The sequence below is a fragment of the Panulirus ornatus genome, chromosome 34 (assembly GCF_036320965.1).
Source record: "Panulirus ornatus isolate Po-2019 chromosome 34, ASM3632096v1, whole genome shotgun sequence".
Classification (NCBI taxonomy): Eukaryota; Metazoa; Arthropoda; class Malacostraca; order Decapoda; family Palinuridae; genus Panulirus; species Panulirus ornatus.
Genome location: NC_092257.1, coordinates 16,497,913 through 16,522,555, shown reverse-complemented (window position 1 = coordinate 16,522,555; position 24,643 = coordinate 16,497,913). Strand labels below are relative to the sequence as shown.

At 45.0% G+C, this 24,643-nt stretch overlaps 1 protein-coding gene across 8 annotated transcripts in view; it reads right to left on the bottom strand.

Moving 5' to 3' along the window:
• The window catches only part of LOC139759944 (uncharacterized), a 55,702-nt gene that overhangs the window by 18,037 nt on the left and 13,022 nt on the right, over window positions 1–24,643 (bottom strand). For 6 of the 8 annotated variants that reach the window (XM_071682605.1, XM_071682606.1, XM_071682600.1 and 3 more), the window contains 6 exons: window positions 23,388–23,552; window positions 16,876–16,980; window positions 15,895–16,509; window positions 15,063–15,300; window positions 14,533–14,633; window positions 11,981–13,827 (listed from right to left, as the gene is read on the bottom strand). In XM_071682605.1, coding sequence (XP_071538706.1) covers window positions 13,708–13,827; window positions 14,533–14,633; window positions 15,063–15,300; window positions 15,895–16,509; window positions 16,876–16,980; window positions 23,388–23,552 — 1,344 coding nt within the window. In that variant the 3' untranslated portion in view covers window positions 11,981–13,707. Of the gene's footprint in view, window positions 1–11,980; window positions 13,828–14,532; window positions 14,634–15,062; window positions 15,301–15,894; window positions 16,510–16,875; window positions 16,981–23,387; window positions 23,553–24,643 lie in introns of those variants that run through there. The other 2 variants (XR_011715178.1, XR_011715179.1) reach the window with 1 other exon arrangement.

Here is a 24,643-nt window from a genome sequence, read left to right as displayed (position 1 = left end):
AATCCAGTAATGCCTGTAGACCATCTTTCCTACTCACGTACATATACTTGTGTTCCTCTTTTTCAATCAGGCATTCCCAGTCACCAGTCTTTTTTCAGCACACAAATCAATGCTGTTCACCATTACCTAGTGTCTTGTAAGAGTTTCTTCCCAACTTTCACACAATAATTGAATAGCAGCAACTGTGTTAATATCATCAACCCTCTGTGATATGCTTTACAAACCTAGTCAACTAACATAATCTTGGTCACTGCATTCTTCTGACATCCTAACATCATTCTCATTGCTTCATTCAAAAAGATCTCCTGTTTCTATGGCCTTCCTCCACCAAGATAAGAGCACAGGAGCTGCATAGTATATAAGTATATGGCTGCCATGTGATACCAGAATATAGTTGCCATGGTACTCGAGCATGGGTGGCATGGTGATATCGGGGTATGAGAAAGCTCGGCTCGGTATATGAACAGCTTGTTCGATTCACCAAGACCCACCCGTGCTTGGCACACACTCTTGTGTCTTAACTTTGCTTACTAAAAGCTGACAAGTAACACGGGTGACGGAATAAAGTAACTACACCATAAACAGGCATTAAAGCAAATACTGGTGAAAGAGAGGTTCGTTATGTTTTAAAATGGAATTATATCAGTGATAACTCTCACACAGCCACTCGATTTGTCAATTTCACCTTTGTTACCTATTTACTTTGTGTTCAGTGAGCCAGTCATTCAAAATCTTGTCATTCTACACTTACAGCAAAATTGACTCCATTTACAGAGAGAATTTAGTGACATTCTCATTTCTTTCGTCTTTGCGAGAGGAGTGAGTACTAGCATAGCAAGTGTCACCACTACCCACAAGAGCCTTACTGGGGAATGTACTGCTGTGTGCAAACGTGACTTTAATGTCAAGATTGTAAATGCGGGGTCAGGTGTTAGGAGATGCACCTAAACGTTTGTTATTTCTTCACCTCTGCTGTGATATTATAGAAAATACTAATATTACCATTATCATTACTACTATGACTACTACTACTTCTGTGCTAGCTACTACTACTACTACTTCTTCTATGATAACTACTACCACTACTACTTCTTACTACTCCTACTTGATTCCTCATGCACTCCTCTGCAACACAGTGACTACAGGAAGCTCATGTATTATATAACACTAAAGAGAAATCCTAAATCCCCTGGATAAAGAGATGTGAGTTAACAACACACATACATAGCGTCTCCCTCAATGGGAAAATTAGGGATTTTCTTGGCTCTGTACCCATGTTGGGTTCTGTGTTGGGATTTTGCACATGCCAAGCTAATCTGATGTGAGGACAATGCTTGGGAACACTGTGCAGGTTTGGGGAGGAAAGTGACTGAACTCAGGATATTAATCTACAAACTACAGACCATATTTTCTTGAATCATGACTCACCTGTTTGGTATTCAAGGGAATGAATAAAGGCAGACTATGAATTATGTACATGTGTATATATATATATATGTCTGTGTGTGTATGTATATGTGTATATTGAGATGTATAGGTATGTATATTTGTGTGTGTGGACGTGTATGTATATACATGTGTATGGGGGTGGGTTGGGCCATTTCCTTCGTCTGTTTCCTTGCGCTACCTTGCAAACGCGGGAGACAGCGACAAAGCAAAAAAAAATTATAATAATATAATAAAAGATATATATATATATATATATATATATATATATATATATATATATATATATATATATATATATATATATATAATTTGTTTATGGATGGGGTTGTTAGGGAGGTGAATGCAAGAGTTTTGGAAAGAGGGGCAAGTATGAAGTCTGTTGGGGATGAGAGAGCTTGGGAAGTGAGTCAGTTGTTGTTCGCTGATGATACAGCACTGGTGGCTGATTCATGTGAGAAACTGCAGAAGCTGGTGACTGAGTTTGGTAAAGTGTGTGAAAGAAGAAAGTTAAGAGTAAATGTGAATAAGAGCAAGGTTATTAGGTACAGTAGGGTTGAGGGTCAAGTCAATTGGGAGGTAAGTTTGAATGGAGAAAAACTGGAGGAAGTAAAGTGTTTTAGATATCTGGGAGTGGATCTGGCAGCGGATGGAACCATGGAAGCGGAAGTGGATCATAGGGTGGGGGAGGGGGCGAAAATCCTGGGGGCCTTGAAGAATGTGTGGAAGTCGAGAACATTATCTCGGAAAGCAAAAATGGGTATGTTTGAAGGAATAGTGGTTCCAACAATGTTGTATGGTTGTGAGACGTGGGCTATGGATAGAGTTGTGCGCAGGAGGATGGATGTGCTGGAAATGAGATGTTTGAGGACAATGTGTGGTGTGAGGTGGTTTGATCGAGTAAGTAACGTAAGGGTAAGAGAGATGTGTGGAAATAAAAAGAGCGTGGTTGAGAGAGCAGAAGAGGGTGTTTTGAAATGGTTTGGGCACATGGAGAGAATGAGTGAGGAAAGATTGACCAAGAGGATATATGTGTCGGAGGTGGAGGGAACGAGGAGAAGTGGGAGACCAAATTGGAGGTGGAAAGATGGAGTGAAAAAGATTTTGTGTGATTGGGGCCTGAACATGCAGGAGGGTGAAAGGAGGGCAAGGAATAGAGTGAATTGGATCGATGTGGTATACCGGGGTTGACGTGCTGTCAGTGGATTGAATCAGGGCATGTGAAGCGTCTGGGGTAAACCATGGAAAGCTGTGTAGGTATGTATATTTGCGTGTGTGGACATATGTATATACATTTGTATGGGGGTGGGTTGGGCCATTTCTTTCGTCTGTTTCCTTGCGCTACCTATATATATATATATATATATATATTATATGGGAGGGTATTGATTGAGAGGGTGAAGGCATGTACAGAGCATCAGATTGGGGAAGAGCAGTGTGGTTTCAGAAGTGGTAGAGGATGTGTGGATCAGGTGTTTGCTTTGAAGAATGTATGTGAGAAATACTTAGAAAAGCAAATGGATTTGTATGTAGCATTTATGGATCTGGAGAAGGCATATGATAGAGTTGATAGAGATGCTCTGTGGAAGGTATTAAGAATATATGGTGTGGGAGGAAAGTTGTTAGAAGCAGTGAAAAGTTTTTATCGAGGATGTAAGGCATGTGTACGTGTAGGAAGAGAGGAAAGTGATTGGTTCTCAGTGAATGTAGGTTTGCGGCAGGGGTGTGTGATGTCTCCATGGTTGTTTACTTTGTTTATGGATGGGGTTGTTAGGGAGGTAAATGCAAGAGTTTTGGAAAGAGGGGCAAGTATGAAGTCTGTTGGGGATGAGAGAGCTTGGGAAGTGAGTCAGTTGTTGTTCGCTGATGATACAGCGCTGGTGGCTGATTCATGTGAGAAACTGCAGAAGCTGGTGACTGAGTTTGGAAAAGTGTGTGGAAGAAGAAAGTTAAGAGTAAATGTGAATAAGAGCAAGGTTATTAGGTACAGTAGGGTTGAGGGTCAAGTCAATTGGGAGGTGAGTTTGAATGGAGAAAAACTGGAGGAAGTGAAGTGTTTTAGATATCTGGGAGTGGATCTGGCAGCGGATGGAACCATGGAAGCGGAAGTGGATCATAGGGTGGGGGAGGGGGCGAAAATCCTGGGGACCTTGAAGAATGTGTGGAAGTCGAGAACATTATCTCGGAAAGCAAAAATGGGTATGTTTGAAGGAATAGTGGTTCCAACAATGTTGTATGGTTGCGAGGCGTGGGCTATGGATAGAGTTGTGCGCAGGAGGATGGATGTGCTGGAAATGAGATGTTTGAGGACAATGTGTGGTGTGAGGTGGTTTGATCGAGTGAGTAACGTAAGGGTAAGAGAGATGTGTGGAAATAAAAAGAGCGTGGTTGAGAGAGCAGAAGAGGGTGTTTTAAAGTGGTTTGGGCACATGGAGAGGATGAGTGAGGAAAGATTGACCAAGGATATATGTGTCGGAGGTGGAGGGAACAAGGAGAAGAGGGAGACCAAATTGGAGGTGGAAAGATGGAGTGAAAAAGATTTTGTGTGATCGGGGCCTGAACATGCAGGAGGGTGAAAGGAGGGCAAGGAATAGAGTGAATTGGAGCGATGTGGTATACCGGGGTTGACGTGCTGTCAGTGGATTGAAGCAGGGCATGTGAAGCGTCTGGGGTAAACCATGGAAAGCTGTGTAGGTATGTATATTTGCATGTGTGGACGTATGTATATACATGTGTATGGGGGGGGGGGGGTTGGGCCATTTCTTTCGTCTGTTTCCTTGCGCTACCTCGCAAACGCGGGAGAAAGCGACAAAGTATAATAAAAAAAATAATATATATATATATATATATATATATATATATATATATATATATATATATATATATTGTTACACTAATGCCATTTCACTGAACACCTGTATTCTTGTTTGTGCTGAAGTGAGGAGTTTCCAAATTATGGAGTGCTAGACAGAGGAGTGTTAGTGTCCGTGTAAAACCCCTAAATAGAGTTTCCAAAGAAGCAGCTCCTCCTGCACAACCTCCTATTTATCCTTATAGACCACGGAGGGAACAACAAACATGCAACAGCACATTATACAACTGAAAAATGGTTCACCCAGAACAGAGTGTCTGCATCAAACAGAAGTCTTTAGTTACTCTTTTAATCCTAGACTGACATTACTATAACCTGCACCCTTCCATTATCTTGTATGGCCAACAAAACAACGTTTTTAGGCATCATGTACAGTACATGGGACACTCACAGTTCATACCACAATCATCAGTACAAAAGCCTCAAATAAACTAATGTTTGCAGATCATTGAGTTGTATCAGATTTAGATATGAAAAAGAATTTGCTAGTGTATATAGAATTTAATCACTGCATCCTAAACTACATAAACCTGCCTGGCCATCCATCCTCTCAAAAGAGAATATAACAAAGCTGCAAACCTCTGGAAACAGAGCACTCAGAATGATTTATGACTGCCGAGCAATCACTTTCACACAACATCTACTTGGTGGAATGAAGATCCTCCTGGTACAATTCCACCTCAGTTTACTTGTCACTCAAATATTTGCATCCACACCAGACCATTCCTATCCAAACCACTCCATAATTAATTACCATTGCTAAGATAGAAATAATAAAGCTTATCTCTGTTTACACTTCAGCAGCAACCTACATTATGAAAAACTCATTTACAAAACATGTACTCAAAAATAATCCAATAACTGTTAAACAACAGCCCTTTCAACTCCATCTTAAAGGCCACCCCAGCAGACATACACTCGTCTTAAAACCACTCTCTCCAAACATATGCGGGCTACACTTCTCATCTGAGCTCTTGACATCTCCCATCCCTACAACACCACAAACATTGGTTCAACATATCTCAAGACCCTTCTTGGCAATTGATACACATACCACAGTGAAGGTACTAAACACATGCTGCTCAGATGGCCCTCACTCTTCCACATAGTCACATTTAACATCACTACACTCCATGACCTGTGGTCCTGCCCACTGGATGTGAGGCTGATTATCTAGTTAGGATTTTCATTGTATGTATGGATCATGGTGAGATGCTTGAGGATGTGCAGACTGCATGTATAGGGGCATTGTTGAAAGGTGAGTGTCTGAACTAAAAAAATATAAGTTTACTGAGTGTACCTGCAAGGTGTATGGGAGAGTGGTGATTGAGAGGGTGAAGGCATGTATAGAGCATCAGATTAGGGAGCAATAATGTGGTTTCAGAAGTGGTGGAGGATAGTTAGATCACGTGATGGCTTTTAAGAAAGTTTTCTGAAATGATTTTGTTATGAGACAATGAATGGGGAGAGGCTGATAGAGAGGAAGTGTTGGAAGTGGAGGTGACAATGAGAGGGGGAGACCAAATTAGAAATGGAAGATGAAGTGAAAAATATTTTGAGTGCTCAGGGTCTGAACATGGATGAGGGGAAATTCTTCCATAGAATAGTGAAATTGAGCAATGTGGTATATATGAGTCAACCTGCTGTCTGTGGACTGAACTAAGGCTGAAGCAGCTGGGGGAAACCACGGAAAGGTCTGTGGGGCTTGGTTATGGAGAGGGAGCTGTGGTTTCAGTGCATTACAAGTGTTTAGAATGGACAGCAGTGAATGAGGCACTTTTTTCATCCATATCTGTTGCTATTTCACTAACATGGGAAACAGTGAGCAAGTATGTAAGAGAGAAAAAACACACACACACACACACACACACACTCACATATATATATATATATAAATATATATAAATATTTTTTTTTTTTTTTTTTTTTATACTTTGTCGCTGTCTCCCGCGTTTGCGAGGTAGCGCAAGGAAACAGACGAAAGAAATGGCCCAACCCCCCCCCCCCCATACACATGTACATACACACGTCCACACACGCAAATATACATACCTACACAGCTTTCCATGGTTTACCCCAGACGCTTCACATGCCTTGCTTCAATCCACTGACAGCACGTCAACCCCGGTATACCACATGACTCCAATTCACTCTATTTCTTGCCCTCCTTTCACCCTCCTGCATGTTCAGGCCCCGATCACACAAAATCTTTTTCACTCCATCTTTCCACCTCCAATTTGGTCTCCCTCTTCTCCTCGTTCCCTCCACCTCCGACACATATATCCTCTTGGTCAATCTCTCCTCACTCATTCTCTCCATGTGCCCAAACCATTTCAAAACACCCTCTTCTGCTCTCTCAACCACGCTCTTTTTATTTCCACACATCTCTCTTACCCTTACGTTACTTACTCGATCAAACCACCTCACACCACACATTGTCCTCAAACATCTCATTTCCAGCACATCCATCCTCCTGCGCACATCTCTATCCATAGCCCACGCCTCGCAACCATACAACATTGTTGGAACCACTATTCCCTCAAACATACCCATTTTTGCTTTCCGAGATAATGTTCTCGACTTCCACACATTTTTCAAGGCTCCCAAAATTTTCGCCCCCTCCCCCACCCTATGATCCACTTCCGCTTCCATGGTTCCATCCGCTGACAGATCCACTCCCAGATATCTAAAACACTTCACTTCCTCCAGTTTTTCTCCATTCAAACTCACCTCCCAATTGACTTGACCCTCACCCCTACTGTACCTAATAACCTTGCTCTTATTCACATTTACTCTCAACTTTCTTCTTCCACACACTTTACCAAACTCAGTCACCAGCTTCTGCAGTTTCTCACATGAATCAGCCACCAGCGCTGTATCATCAGCGAACAACAACTGACTCACTTCCCAAGCTCTCTCATCCCCAACAGACTTCATACTTGCCCCTCTTTCCAGGACTCTTGCATTTACCTCCCTTACAACCCCATCCATAAACAAATTAAACAACCATGGAGACATCACACATCCCTGCCGCAAACCTACAGTCACTGAGAACCAATCACTTTCCTCTCTTCCTACACGTACACATGCCTTACATCCTCGATAAAAACTTTTCACTGCTTCTAACAACTTGCCTCCCACACCATATATTCTTAATACCTTCCACAGAGCATCTCTATCAACTCTATCATATGCCTTCTCCAGATCCATAAATGCTACATACAAATCCATTTGCTTTTCTAAGTATTTCTCACATACATTCTTCAAAGCAAACACCTGATCCACACATCCTCTACCACTTCTGAAACCGCACTGCTCTTCCCCAATCTGATGCTCTGTACATGCCTTCACCCTCTCAATCAATACCCTCCCATATAATTTACCAGGAATACTCAACAAACTTATACCTCTGTAATTTGAGCACTCACTCTTATCCCCTTTGCCTTTGTACAATGGCACTATGCACGCATTCCGCCAATCCTCAGGCACCTCACCATGAGTCATACATACATTAAATAACCTTACCAACCAGTCAACGATACAGTCACCCCCTTTTTTAATAAATTCCACTGCAATACCATCCAAACCTGCTGCCTTGCCGGCTTTCATCTTCCGCAAAGCTTTTACTACCTCTTCTCTGTTTACCAAATCATTTTCCCTAACCCTCTCACTTTGCACACCACCTCGACCAAAACACCCTATATCTGCCACTCTGTCATCAGACACATTCAACAAACCTTCAAAATACTCATTCCATCTCCTTCTCACATCACCGCTACTTGTTATCACCTCCCCATTTACGCCCTTCACTGAAGTTCCCATTTGCTCCCTTGTCTTACGCACCCTATTTACCTCCTTCCAGAACATCTTTTTATTCTCCCTAAAATTTACTGATAGTCTCTCACCCCAACTCTCATTTGCCCTTTTTTTCACCTCTTGCACCTTTCTCTTGACCTCCTGTCTCTTTCTTTTATACTTCTCCCACTCAATTGCATTTTTTCCCTGCAAAAATCGTCCAAATGCCTCTCTCTTCTCTTTCACTAATACTCTTACTTCTTCATCCCACCACTCACTACCCTTTCTAAACAGCCCACCTCCCACTCTTCTCATGCCACAAGCATCTTTTGCGCAATCCATCACTGATTCCCTAAATACATCCCATTCTTCCCCCACTCCCCTTACTTCCATTGTTCTCACCTTTTTCCATTCTGTACACAGTCTCTCCTGGTACTTCCCCACACAGGTCTCCTTCCCAAGCTCACTTACTCTCACCACCTTCTTCACCCCAACATTCACTCCTCTTTTCTGAAAACCCATACTAATCTTCACCTTAGCCTCCACAAGATAATGATCAGACATCCCTCCAGTAGCACCTCTCAGCACATTAACATTTATATATATATATATATATATAAATATATATATATATATATATATATATATATATATATATATATATATATATATATATATATATATATATATATATATCCATTTGCTTTTCTAAGTATTTCTCACGTACATTCTTCAAAGCAAACACCTGATCCACACATCCTCTACCACTTCTGAAACCACACTGCTCTTCCCCAATCTGATGCTCTGTACATGCCTTCACCCTCTCAATCAATACCCTCCCATATAATTTACCAGGAATACTCAACAAACTTATACCTCTGTAATTTGAGCACTCACTCTTATCCCCTTTGCCTTTGTACAATGGCACTATGCACGCATTCCGCCAATCCTCAGGCACCTCACCATGAGTCATACATACATTAAATAACCTTACCAACCAGTCAACAATACAGTCACCCCCTTTTTTAATAAATTCCACTGCAATACCATCCAAACCTGCTGCCTTGCCGGCTTTCATCTTCCGCAAAGCTTTTACTACCTCTTCTCTGTTTACCAAATCATTTTCACTAACCCTCTCACTTTGCACACCACCTCGACCAAAACACCCTATATCTGCCACTCTATCATCAAACACATTCAACAAACCTTCAAAATACTCACTCCATCTCCTTCTCACATCACCACTACTTGTTATCACCTCCCCATTTGCACCCTTCACTGAAGTTCCCATTTGCTCCCTTGTCTTACACACTTTATTTACCTCCTTCCAGAACATCTTTTTATTCTCCCTAAAATTTAATGATACTCTCTCACCCCAACTCTCATTTGCCATTTTTTCACCTGGATCTGGAGAAGGCATATGATAGAGTTGATAGAGATGCTCTGTGGAAGGTATTAAGAATATATGGTGTGGGAGGCAAGTTGTTAGAAGCAGTGAAAAGTTTTTATCGAGGATGTAAGGCATGTGTACGTGTAGGAAGAGAGGAAAGTGATTGGTTCTCAGTGAATGTAGGTTTGCGGCAGGGGTGTGTGATGTCTCCATGGTTGTTTAATTTGTTTATGGATGGGGTTGTTAGGGAGGTGAATGCAAGAGTTTTGGAAAGAGGGGCAAGTATGAAGTCTGTTGGGGATGAGAGAGCTTGGGAAGTGAGTCAGTTGTTGTTCGCTGATGATACAGCGCTGGTGGCTGATTCATGTGAGAAACTGCAGAAGCTGGTGACTGAGTTTGGTAAAGTGTGTGAAAGAAGAAAGTTAAGAGTAAATGTGAATAAGAGCAAGGTTATTAGGTACAGTAGGGTTGAGGGTCAAGTCAATTGGGAGGTGAGTTTGAATGGAGAAAAACTGGAGGAAGTGAAGTGTTTTAGATATCTGGGAGTGGATCTGGCAGCGGATGGAACCATGGAAGCGGAAGTGGATCATAGGGTGGGGGAGGGGGCGAAAATTCTGGGAGCCTTGAAGAATGTATGGAAGTCGAGAACATTATCTCGGAAAGCAAAAATGGGTATGTTTGAAGGAATAGTGGTTCCAACAATGTTGTATGGTTGCGAGGCGTGGGCTATGGATAGAGTTGTGCGCAGGAGGATGGATGTGCTGGAAATGAGATGTTTGAGGAAAATGTGTGGTGTGAGGTGGTTTGATCGAGTAAGTAACGTAAGGGTAAGAGAGATGTGTGGAAATAAAAAGAGCGTGGTTGAGAGAGCAGAAGAGGGTGTTTTGAAATGGTTTGGGCACATGGAGAGAATGAGTGAGGAAAGATTGACCAAGAGGATGTATGTGTCGGAGGTGGAGGGAACGAGAAGTGGGAGACCAAATTGGAGGTGGAAAGATGGAGTGAAAAAGATTTTGTGTGATCGGGGCCTGAACATGCAGGAGGGTGAAAGGAGGGCAAGGAATAGAGTGAATTGGATCGATGTGGTATACCGGGGTTGACGTGCTGTCAGTGGGTTGAATCAGGGCATGTGAAGCGTCTGGGGTAAACCATGGAAAGCTGTGTAGGTATGTATATTTGCGTGTGTGGACGTATGTATATACATGTGTATGGGGGTGGGTTGGGCCATTTCTTTCGTCTGTTTCCTTGCGCTACCTCGCAAACGCAAACCATATATATATATATATATATGGTACCGGGCTCCGCCTGCAAGGGGCTACACCGAGAGAAAAGTGCCCTTTGGCGAGGCTGTATCCTTGGAAGTATAGTCTCGTCAAAGAACTTACTACTCGAAAGGAATGTACATCTCCCTGCTACTGGAAGGAGCGCAGTCTTGTACTGCAAGAGCCTTTAAAAAGAGACCCACGGTAACACCAAGACTTTCATAGAAAATGGGTTAGGGTACTCACAAATAAAATGATAGCATTTAATAATCACCAGATTAAAAAGTTAGCTATGTCAATGATCTATCATCAGGGTATTAAAACAAACATCTGGCACGTACATATATGGATTCTTCATATATACATATATATATATATATATATATATATATATATATATATATATATATATATATATATATATAATAGCATCGTATAAGGCACATAGTTACCACGGCAGGTTGGCAGGATGAGGGAGAGAGGAAATTATGGGTAGTAAGGATGGATGCAAGGCTGGGGAGGGAGTAAGATGACACACACCCTTCTATTCTCTTGTGGTAAATGTCTGTTCTGATGGCAGATGAATTCATTCGCGTTGATTTTTATTACATATTTTGCAGTTTGTTTATAATCAACGATTTGTTGTTTTAGGCGAGTTCATCTAAGCATCTTGTTTCATACTCAAGTTTTCCTACGTGCCTTACGCGAGGTAGCGTCGCGAACATGAACGAAGGCGTCAACTGTACACATCTACCCTCCATCTGTCATGGATTAAATGCCCCACAATATTTGTTAATGGTATCCTTTGGCTTTTATTTTTTCACGCCAGATACTAGGATTTATATGCGTACATCTCTGGCAGCAGAGGTGTCCCATAATTTAGCCATGCACATAAACAAACACTAAATAAGCTTTTATGACCGATATCTTCGTGACCTTAAAAAACATACCGCTCCCCTAACTCGGGCATGCCATGCTGATGGTATCATACACGTGTACATTCGTATTTCAAAATGTGTTTTGTTCCCGCTCTCATCTCATTAATAAACCGTGCCATTATTCTCATTCATACGTCATGTCCTAACACGATTACCATACATCATTTTGTACTCATAATCAAAACACCTGGTCCACCTTTACTCCTCCTTTCTGTCGAACGCACAATCACCCTCCGTTGACAAGAGAAATCGCCTCATTAACAAGCTCATGAAGCTCGAGGATTTACCAAATAAGCTGACTGAATACAGTCATGGAACGAGGTTGGCTTACCTGAGAGAAGATTGTACCAGACAGTCCCCCATACTCTCACACTTTGCACGTAAACAAGTCACAGAATTTTTCTGCATCCCAATCAGTTTTTCGCGTTGAAAGGTGAGCAACGGTATATCTAAAGCTGAACTGATTAGGTTTATAAGAACCTGTGGAGGTTGTCACGGTGTCGGTAGTTTATAGTTTATAACTCGTTTAAATGGTCTTTTACCATGAACTGATAATGTCAATACCTAGAAGTATACAAGTCGAATCCAAACTTCCTGACCCAAAAGTCTCATTAGGAAGACGACAGTATATAATTTGCTGCCCACCGGTACACGAGAGGTTAGTACTGAGCTGTTTGCGTTCCTCTATCATGACAGTTTATCGCTGGGTATACAGGTCTTCGAAATCTAGGCATGTGTCCCGCAGATCAGACAGGGTCGAGTATCATGAACTTTATTCCAGCTAATCAGTTCTCTTATATTACTCTACATTTAACTTATAATTGCAGTTGTTAACAAAGATTTCTTCATAACACACACACACACACAATGTAATGGTGTAGTGGTTTCCGATGCTGACCGCGATTCACGCACGGACCCACCCGGTTCGAATCCTAGGAGCGACAGTCTGCTCATAGCCAACCCAGTTATTCATCTTCCCCTTGGGCTGGTAGGTATATGGACACCTGGTATGACTGATGTGCGTGTGTGTATATATACAAGAGTCAAGTCATAGTATATATAACAAGGTTAAGAGACAGGGCAATACGAGTGTAAAACTCCGCTTAACACACAAACAGTAGTCACACATACATATGAATTTACACACAGAAACGTATATATATATATATATATATATATATATATATATATATATATATATATATATATATATATATATATATATATTCTCGTCCGTGGTCTTATCGCTCCAAAGGAGTCATTAATATCCCCGTTCCTACATAGAATGCAGCATTGACGCTGGGTCCTGAGATGGGAATCCTGTATTCTCTCTGCACACACCAATATCGCCTATCGTAACCTGAGTTAATGCTAGTAATGTAACTTCTGACCTGGGGGTATAAAAAAAAGCACGTCTATGGAAGTTATGGATAAATTCTCTGCGATCCAATCATGACATTGATCTAGTATGACCTGCGTTCCGCAACAGCAACAAATTGTCTGAATAATGAATCGTAACTCAGCACGGTTGTCGGAGCCTAACATCTTCCAACGTAACCTTTCCCTCAACTTTGAAGTTACTGACTGCTGCATCCTAGCTCTACATAGGTACATCCTTTTGCATAATTTCGACATGTGAGCAAATAGTTAAGTAAGGCACTTCTGATGGCACGTTCGGCATACATTTCGCCTATCCTGTCTGTTCAAGCGTCAGGTGAAGTCATTTTGGCATTCCAAAATGTCCAGTGAGCGAGGACATTAAGCGGGACATCTCCCGTTGTTCAGTGGTTTGGTCAGGTGTTTTGTGAGGGGAAGGAAGACCTGAGGGAGACACTAATACTAAGAGGCACCACCACACTAGGAGGCAGTGCTACTAATTCTCTACAGTCTGGGCACTGACCTGGGATTTAAACTTAAGATTACTTAGTACGCTTGCAGGATCACAGTTCGTTGGGGTGATTTTCAAAGGCAGTTTTCTCAACCTCCTTCGAAGGGGAGGAAGAATCACCATGGGGAGCCTAGCGGAGGCGCTATGGGACATCCTTCCTTGGGGAATATTCTGAAGCAGGCCCCAGCCACCTGCTTGGCAAGGGGCAGCAGCCAGTGGTGCGCGATGCGGTCCACCTGCAAGCAAAGAAGACACGTTTTGACGTTATAACTGGCCGACGCGAACGTACACAAGCATCGCATTTCTAAACTTCTGTTTGTTTATCTGTGCAGCCATATCTCATCTCATCATCAAAAGACTGATGATGTAAACCTGTTGGCAGGATGTGCTATACAATGTGGAGATAATATGAATATCGGTGGTACATGGATGTTAAAACGAATATAGATACGCTTTAACACCATTTAAGATGACTCAAGTTCTCCATCGTTGGTAACCTAAGCTCATGAAGACAACAGCAATCGCTTTTCGTTCGATTACCCTCTGCTCCACAGTAGGGCTAAGTCGCTATCTTCCTTAGGGATGTATTGGTAGGGCTAAGTCGCTATCATCCTTAGCAATGTACTGCAGCATCAGAAGTTTGTAGGTCTACATTATACACGTATGATATACCAATGCCAAGATATTCGGTAGTAGTTTGCTCTGAAAAGTCACCTTAAACTCCACAGAATTCCTAGAATGACCTACCAACCGTGTCCTTCGATCACATATTCCTTATAAACACTGATGCCAAATAACGCAGGAATGACCCTCAGTTGCCTGATCTATTACACTGATGCTACTTCTATCATTATGTAGGCCATAGAATTTAAATCTCTGAGTAGACGCCGTGGTCTCCATCCCGAGAGAGAGAGAAAAAAGAGAGGTGGCTTGTGACTCACCGAGTTGGACTGCTTCAGGCAGTCGAAGCCGCCTAGTTCACAGATCCGGTAGTGGTGCGAGAGGCCAGCGTCAGGCGGGACGTTCTTCACCGCCTTAGTTCCTGTGTTGGGAGGACAGATTGGGATGCTCACTCTATAACTGTGGTTTAACGACGCCTATCCTGCAGTGTACTGGACATATGTCACTACATGAAAGAAAAAGGGATTTGAAGAGATGAGAGGTAAGATCTGTAAGACCTGTCCCATGAGGTGACTGGAGAGGAAAGGGCAGTAAACTTATAATGATTCGAACTGTCCCAGTTGTTTGTGATACACATAATAGAAAAATGGTGTTATGAATCATACGGCAAAGTTAATTGATTATTAAAAAAAATAGTCCTTAATCCTCTTATCGAATTATACAATGTCGAGAAAACAAGAGAAAATAAATCTGCGCGATTGTGTTTTGAACACAAAGCTACTGTCGTACTGAGCAACAAGAATTCGAAAGAGTGAAACATAAGGCGCATGCATGCAGACACACCACTCACCAATGTGTTCCCAGACATTATGGTTGCCCACCTCAGCAACGCGCTGTGGCCGTACGAGGTATTTGGATCGCTGGCCGTACTTGTGGGGTTTGTTGAGTCTACGCGTCTTGTAGCTTGTCAGGAGGTAGGGCATGGAAGATTCCGAACCGAAGAGATTATATCCTAACCCATTCTCGTCCGCGAAAAGAGCATCGTGGACGGCCGTGTCGTTCTCCCAGTATAGGTAAAAGAATACGTTCTGGATGGACAAATGGGTTTCTTTTAGTCACATGTTAAGGTATCATTGACAGGGTAAGGCTAACGGCTATGAGTTTGCCCATCTTGGAAGAGAGAAAAGAAAAGGGTGACCTGATCATATCCTTCAAGACGAGATCAATGAAGTGGATCGAGAACACTTCTTGGAGGGAGAGAGTAACCAGAGGACATATAATTAAGTCATTTTGGGATAATGACCATGAGAGTGTTTACAATGAATAACGGAATGAGGAAAATTCTTAACTAGCAACGTGAGACAAGCCTTTCTTGAGAGAGAGAGAGAGAGAGAGAGAGAGAGAGAGAGAGAGAGAGAGAGAGAGAGAGAGAGAGAGAGAGAGAGAGAGAGGATTGCGCAAACGGAAGGTGTAAATATAGGGAAAAATTGCTTGTTAGGGGGAGGGGAGGGGGGAGTGTTCATGAGGGGAAACGATATAAACATAGTTAACAACGACATTTCTGCCTGATGATGTAAACAAAGAAGAAAATGGGTTTACAGAGGAGAGTCGGAAGAAGAGGTGTTCAAAGAGGTATTTTAAAACGAGGAGCTCACTAAAGAGGTGTTATACGAGGCGCTCACCTGGAAGACGTACACGTCATAGCGGCTGCCGAAGGAGTGCACCAAATCAAGGAGGTTGTGGTGGTTCCTGGGTATAAGGAACTCGTCCACGTCGACCATGGCTGTCAAGTGGAAGCGGTTGACCGAACGGAGGTTGCAGTCGTTGAGGGCCGCGAAGATGCCCTCCGTTCTAATCTCCTTCTGCGTGACGACAGGTAAGGCCCAGGGAAGCACGGTGACGATTCCAAAGTCCTGGTAGTAATCCAGAACGGCCTTGACGTTGCTGCCTGTCGTGTGGTTATAGAAAATGAACTTGTCCGCCCCCAGCAGACGGTAGAATTCTATGAATTCGACGAGCCACACCGCCCTGTCAAAATTGTAGTGGAAAGGCTTGACGCACACGCTCATGTTTCCCATTTGCTCTCTGCTGACGAGGTCCTGAACGGGTAGGCTGGAGGTCGCGTCAGCTTGCCCGCCCACCACCAGAGACACTCGGGTAGGGGTGGCGGTAGCGTCCGACATACTGCAGAGGATGTAGGCGGCCGAGAAAGGCAGGTTCCAGTTCTCCCGGATGAGTTTAGTTTTGGCGCGGACCCGGCTAGTAGCGTTGCCCCACCACACTTGACACTCAGTCACCTGAAGGGGTTAAAACCATCCGGGTAGAGTACACGGGAGAAAATACTCACAGGAACTGTATGTGGCGAGAAGTGTGAGTTGTGGTGTATAACTCTGGACAAATGGAACTCTAGGGGCGAGATAGAACTTACGAGACTGTTCTGGAGAACATTATCAAACTTTGTGACGAATCGGAACATGAAACTCAATATCTAAGACATTCTCAAGAAATAGATTTTATTTCATATTCTAGAGGAAGTATGCCACGCTAATCATTGCTAATAAAAGTTCTGGTACAAAAATTCACATACTGAGAGTGTTAAAGATAGGTTAGGTCCGAGAGTTACATAACACGGGTCATGTAACTACTCCCCGCCGCGCCCTTACCTTCTTCTTCTTCTTCAGGATGGCCACGACCCTGACAAGGTTGGAGGAGCCGCGGCGGTCCATGTAGGCTGAGTACACGAAGACACTGCGCTCAGAACCAACCACCTGGGAGAGGGGATTTAGAGAGAAGAAAATAAAAACGTGAAAACAGGAAGACGATGATGAACCGAAAATGAAAGACATGGAAACGTATGTCAAAGGAATGCAAAGGAAAACAAACAGCACCAAACCACTGTTAGCTGGTGGTTATCAGAGACAAAGAATGTGTATGAAAAGACGGAGCTATGACTTAGTGGGGGACGCTTGTAAACTTGGAACTATGGAGGCCGTAATATCGTCAGTCATGGACTTCAAGCGAAGTTGTCATTTTTCTAAAAACTTATCTATGGTGCAGCTTTCATCTACTCTCACTGGTAAAGCATTTCATCTGTTAACAAGACTGTTGAAGAAAAAGGAACTTTGCTTCAAGATCGAGATTATCAAAGCCTTTGATGATTTTGAATACTTGTATCAATACCTCTCGACCTTCTTCAATTTTTTTTTTTTAAGCTAATCAAGTTGAAATCATCTTAGGTAGTTTTCATAAATTCTTTTTTTTTGGTCCGAAATTCATCGTGGTTGTTCACCGCTTGTACGATAACCAAAACTCGACACACTATTTAAGGTGGGGACGCATCAGTGAGTTGTACAGAATGGATATTGTTATTCTAAGTTTGAATTCGAATATCTAACCAATGACTTTTAGACCTTTTGTTTTTTATTCTTATTCACTCCTTCTTTGCACTGCTTTCTTTGGCTTTAGGTCACCAGAGATTATTTATCATAACGGTATCAATAACTCGCTACGATGCTAAGTTATTCGATATGAAACTGAGCATTACCGTGGCTGCTGCAGCAAACCATCCTGACACGGGAAATGATCACACTTTCTGCAGGTAACAACAGCTAGATTCGTCACAGACAAAACAGGGAACGCGGAAAGGATAAAAGAAACAAGCAGAAAGAGACAGGAGAGAAGGGACCGTAATTAAACTTGGCGAGGCTACGGAGAGTGGGAAGAATAAACGCCAACAAGGGCGCGAGACGAAGACTGATTGAATGCTAGTATGTAAACAGCAGTGTGGTTAATATAGCTATAGAGATTTTAATTCCAAAAATGATCGACTAAGCCCATTCTTACACCAAGAGGAGTAACACAGCAGCAGCTTTCATACCATTCCGAGCTAAGGTGGTCGAAACCCGCCTCCGACTTCATCGTAAACGGTAATAATGGGCAAGATTGCAGACCGAACCGTGGGGTTCAAGGCGAGCCTCCGACACCATTCTGAGTTATACGTAAAGCCCCGGATTTAGCTGTGGGGTTAGAGAGGGATTATCTCACACCCATCATAAGGCTGATGTAAGTAAACGCCTGGGAACTTCAAGCCTCATATGACCATGAGTTCCACACCACAGTGGCCTACTGAGAGTGGGAAGACTGAACGCATAACAAGAACCCAAGACGAGACTACTAATTTAAAACGAAGACCTGAAGAATGTTCTAGTTACTACTCATAAGCATGCTGTTAAAGAGACACTCGAAGGAAGCTGTTATAACGCTAATAAACCACATGTGAGGATGTTAAACACACCTAAGATACTGTCTCTTGTGAAGTAGCCATGGTGATCCTAGCTTAGTAATGTTACACTAACTAATGTTAGATTAGTAAGTTATGCTAATTCTATAACCTTAGTAATGGGTGTCCTAATTCTATAACCTTAGTAATGGGTGTACTAATTCTATAACCTTAGTAATGGGTGATCCAAGCCTAGTTAAGGTAGTACTAATTCCATATTAAGTTAGTAATGGGTGATCCATGCCTAGTCGATATTAGACTAGTAAATGTAAGAGTGATTCCATACTCAGTAATAGGTGTATATTAGGTGTAGATACACGGCCGGTCAACTGTAAAGACTTTTTTTTTTTTGATGGTGATTTACGTTTATCTCCCGGTGATCATTTGTACCACCTCATCCGTGGCTGACCTCTTCTTAAAGTTTTGAGGTCCTGCTGCCGGGGCTGGAAGTGGTCCTGCTGAAGGGAGCTTAGCCAACAATTAATTTCCTCGCAGGCGTTAGTTACTGCCCTCCTGGAACCTACCACGTCAACGAAGTCTTCACCTGTGAACTTGATCTCGACGCCGAATCTGTTTTCAGTGGCGTTTTTGTAGTTCAGCAGGTATTTCTGATCATGTAGGGAAATCTCGACCTGCTCCGTCCAGCGGCCTTGCTGCCACAGCTGGAAGTGGCTATGCTGCCGGGGCTGGACGTGGTCCTGCTGCCGGGGCTGGACGTGGTCCTGCTGCCGGGGCTGGACGTGGTCCTGCTGCCGGGGCTGGACGTGGTCCTGCTGCCGGGGCTGGACGTGGTCCTGCTGCCGGGGCTGGACGTGGTCCTGCTGCCGGGGCTGGACGTGGTCCTGCTGCCGGGGCTGGACGTGGTCCTGCTGCCGGGGCTGGACGTGGTCCTGCTGCCGGGGCTGGACGTGGTCCTGCTGCCGGGGCTGGACGTGGTCCTGCTGCCGGGGCTGGACGTGGTCCTGCTGCCGGGGCTGGACGTGGTCCTGCTGCCGGGGCTGGAAGTGGTCCTGCTGAAGGGAGCTTAGCCAACAATTAATTTCCTCGCAGGCGTCAGTTACTGCCCTCCTGGAACCTACCACGGCAACGAAGTCTTTACCTGTGAACTTGATCTCGACGCCGAATCTGTTTTCAGTGGCGTTTTTGTAGTTCAGCAGGTATTTCTGATCATGTAGGGAAATCTCGACCTGCTCCGTCCAGCGGCCTTGCTACCACAGCTGGAAGTGGCTATGCTGCCGGGGCTGGACGTGGTCCTGCTGCCGGGGCTGGACGTGGTCCTGCTGCCGGGGCTGGACGTGGTCCTGCTGCCGGGGCTGGACGTGGTCCTGCTGCCGGGGCTGGACGTGGTCCTGCTGCCGGGGCTGGACGTGGTCCTGCTGCCGGGGCTGGACGTGGTCCTGCTGCCGGGGCTGGAAGTGGTCCTGCTGAAGGGAGCTTAGCCAACAATTAATTTCCTCGCAGGCATTAGTTACTGCCCTCCTGGAACCTACCACGTCAACGAAGTCTTCACCTGTGAACTTGATCTCGACGCCGAATCTGTTTTCAGTGGCGTTTTTGTAGTTCAGCAGGTATTTCTGATCATGTAGGGAAATCTCGACCTGCTCCGTCCAGCGGCCTTGCTGCCACAGCTGGAAGTGGCTATGCTGCCGGGGCTGGACGTGGTCCTGCTGCCGGGGCTGGACGTGGTCCTGCTGCCGGGGCTGGACGTGGTCCTGCTGCCGGGGCTGGACGTGGTCCTGCTGCCGGGGCTGGACGTGGTCCTGCTGCCGGGGCTGGACGTGGTCCTGCTGCCGGGGCTGGACGTGGTCCTGCTGCCGGGGCTGGACGTGGTCCTGCTGCCCGGGCTGGACGTGGTCCTGCTGCCCGGGCTGGACGTGGTCCTGCTGCCCGGGCTGGACGTGGTCCTGCTGCCCGGGCTGGACGTGGTCCTGCTGCCCGGGCTGGACGTGGTCCTGCTGCCCGGGCTGGACGTGGTCCTGCTGCCCGGGCTGGACGTGGTCCTCCTTCACGGACTCGTGTTCTTCCGGCAGGGACATGGGGTGATCATCCTGCTGGTCCACGGGTTCGTCTTCCTGCAGGGATTCGTGTTCTTCCGGCAGGGACATGGGGTGGTCAACCTGCTGGTTCACGGGTCCGTCTTCCTACAGGGACTCGTGTTCCCCCGGCAGGGACATGTGTTGGTCAACCCGCTGGTCCACGGGGTAGTCCTCCTCCAGGGAATCGTCCTGATGGAGATCCTCGTGTTCCTCCAGCAGGGACATGGGGTGGTCAACCTGCTGGTCCACTGGTTGGTCTTCCTCCAGGGAATCGTCCTGATGGAGATCCTCGTGTTCCTCCAGCAGGAACGGGGTTATGTCAGGAATTCTCCACCTGAAGATGATCATCAAAAGAGCTAGCCCTATCCAGTACAGCACCTGGCGTAGCACCAAAGGACCCAGACCACTGGACAGATGCCCCACGAGCGTCAGGTGCTCCACCGGCCTCTTTGACATCTTGTACAACTTGAGGACGTTCCTTACGTTGTAGTAGATGGTCATCAGACTCTGGAGGAACGGGTTGTTGACATGTGGGACCTCCGTGTGTAGGGACAAAGGCTGAGGCTTCAGTACTCCGATGAGGGGGATGTGAACGGTATTCGCGTGAACGTGGCGCTCCTGTAAGTATCTCTCCAAGTGAGCCTACAGCTTTGTGATGAGGAAGCCGCCCAACACCATCACGAATGCTAACACTAACACAAAACGGATGGAAAGTCGTAGGTAATTAGACATAACGTGAATTCATTATTTTTGCATATCCTAATGAGAAGAGAAGTTTTATCATTCTCAAATGGGGAACACCTAGGTCGTCGAGGCTCCAAAGATTTGAGTGTTATGTGTGTGTGTGTGTGTGTGTGTGTGTGTAGTGAAGATGATCCTCGTAGGATGTGCTGATGATAAAGAGGCAGCGAAGATGTAGCTGTCGTGATGATACACTGCAGCATTGGGGAGAATGGAGCAAGATGATGCTGAGCAAGACAGAAAGACAAGGGAACAAATGGGAACACCAGTGAAGGGGGCTAATGGGAAGATGATAACAAGTGGTGGTGATGTGAGAAGGAGATGGAGTGAGTATTTTGAAAGTCTGTTGGCTTGGGAAGGAGACTTGTGTGAGGAAGTACCAGGAGAGAGTGAGTACAGAATGGAAAAAGGTGAGAACAAAGGACGTAAGGGACTCGTATCAAAGATGTGTCACATTTGAATCATTATAGTCAAAGTACCCGGAGAAGGTCAGTCCTTAGGCAAGTTAAACTTTCACCTAAGCAATACATGAAGAGGAGAGCAACAAGGACCGGGAATAAGAGAACTGAGGCTACAGGGAAAGACTAGAATCCTGAGACTGGCCCAGCACGGAGGAAAGTATAATTTCTTTCGTTTACCTTTGGGAGTCTGCGTTGTTCATAGAAAACGTAAGTACTTAGCTCTGTTCTCTATAACCGTTGTTAAATAAAGGAAATGAGGCTTGATACGAAACCTCACTCACTCGCGTCCTGGCTCCTTATGCCCTCGCATCACTGACGCAGGCAATAACATGGCTATAACTTCAACAACACATTGAAGTTATCCTCACTACTCAAATTATTATTATTATTATATATTTTTTTTTTTTTTGTTTGAACGAGCGCCTAGGCTTCCAAGACAGGGCCCGCCGGATGTATACACTTTCTGATTGTCTGTACGAGAGCACCATGATGCAGATGCTGTGGCGACCATCAAACCGTTTCATTCCAGTGGTCGATGGTAAGATGGTCGATGGTAAGGAGACGCTTTTCACCACAACACACCGAGGTAACGCTACCTAGAAAACATGGTTTAAGAACAATTGTACGAGCATAGGGACACATTGGTCACGTCCACAAGGCACCAGGGGACTGAGTGGAATGAAATAGAACCGGAAGCGAAGAGGTTGGATCGAAGGAGTTTATACATCTTGTGACTCGAAAAACAGATACGTGTAGGAGGGGTGTGGTGTCGGCTGCAGGAAACTAATGTACCACTTGCACATTGAAATATATATATAGAAAAATGACACGACATCCGTCAACAAACGTTAGTGGCAAACAAAGCAAAGAATTAAACAAACATGAAACACAATCAGACGTCCGATATCAATTACAATTATTCACCTGTTCCGATATCAATTACAATCACTTGTCACTTGTCGTATCATTTTACGATTGTTTACGTAGGTCCAGGTGTCGCATCAGGGTGTTCGCATCAGACGTTCTGTCGCTTCCCTGACGTAGTGTTGCGTCTCGCCCTAAGTAAAGTTGGCGAGTGTTGTTGTCGTGGGAGCTCGGGCGATTGTCAAAGTTACCGGTAAACAAGAGGAAGGAATATACAGCTCCGAAGGTATAATCACACAGGGGCTGGCCAAACGCCTGGCAAATGTTCCTTCATAGACGACAGGGAAGCGCAGAGAAATCTTCATCAAACTTATGAGGTTTGCTTGAAGAGCCTCCCTTCGTCATCGTCGTCCACGGGCGCCGCCCTTGGTCGGGGGGTGCGTGTGGCGTTGACACGGTTCTGGAACCTTCGTGATAAGGACTTATAATCAACGTGGCAAGTGTCCACATATCAGGGGAATGACTCACTCCAACCGTTGCTTAGGGGCTCAAGATAAGGACACTGGAAGGGGAGAAATGTACGATCATATGAACACTTCGAGAGAGAGAGAGAGAGAGAGAGAGAGAGAGAGAGAGAGAGAGAGAGAGAGAGAGAGAGAGAGAGAGAGTGTCTCATCCACTGTATCGCTTACGGACGGGTTTGGGTTGTCGTCATACAACACAGTCACTTAAAAAAAAAAAGAAGTCCGGGTTGTGTAGCAGAGACAAACAATAAGGCTAGGCTGTCGTCATACCTCCATCCAGTCACCATGAGGCTTCAGCGTAGGGTCATCAGTGACGGGCGGGAGCACCCTCGTCCACATCATCTGCTCCTGTGGCTGCTGCTCGACGCCCCCAGTGTCGTCCAGGTCCATGACGCTGCCCGGCATCCCTGCGTCGCCCGAGCCGTGCACCGGCGTCTGTCGCAACGCGGGAATTAACGTTAGCGTTAGACTCCGTTGTGTCTCGTGCGAGCGTGTGCAGAGGAAACGTGCCACGGAGAAGAGAGAGAGAGAGAGAGAGAGAGAGAGAGAGAGGATGCTAGTGTTGTTTTTTGGGTTGAGGGGGGGCCAGGGGTGGGTGTTAGTTCGGGTGGTTGCGAGGTTACTGGTTTAGGTGAGGTTGCTGGTTTAGGTGAGGTTGCTGCGTTGGGAGAGGTTGCTAGTTCGGGGGTGGGTGTTTGGTCCGGAGGTTAGGTTAGGTTTGGGACTTGCTAGTTTGGTAAGTTGTCTGCTATAGTTCGGGATCTGTGTGGCTAGTTCGGTAGATTGTTGGGTTGGGGAGTTGCTAGTTCGGGAGGGGGATAGGTTGAGAGGTTATAAGTTCGAGGGGTTGTAATGGTTACCTCACATGACCACGAATTCCTGGAAATATGGTCTTCTGATCCCATGTTATTTAAGTTGTGTCTTTGTAAGTTGTGTGATTGTGAGTTGTGTCTTTGTAAGTCGTGTGATTGTAAGTTGTGTCTTTGTAAGTTGTGTGATTGTAAGTCGTGTCTTTGTAAGTTGTGGATTGTAAGTTGTAAGTAAATCTGGCCCAGTGGAAGTGATTAGTCTGTGATGGCTTGGGATGTTGAATGACCTTTCTGTGGCTCAGGAGGTTAACTGACTTTCCTGTGTCTAAGGCTACTGACTGACAGACCTTCCTGTGCCTGTCTGAACTTACTGACTGACTGACCTTCCTGTGTCGGAGGCTACTGACTGACTGACCTTCCTGTGTCGGAGGCTACTGACTGACTGACCTTTCTGCGTCTGTCTGAGGCTACTGACTGACTGACCTTCCTGTGTCGGAGGCTACTGACTGACTGACCTTCCTGTGTCGGAGGCTACTGACTGACTGACTGGCCTTCCTGTGTTTGAGGCTACTGACGGACTGACTGACCTTCCTGTGTTTGAGGCTACTGACGGACTGACTGACCTTCCTGTATTTGAGGCTACTGACTGACTGACTGACCTTCCTGTGTTTGAGGCTACTGACGGACTGACTGACCTTCCTGTATTTGAGGCTACTG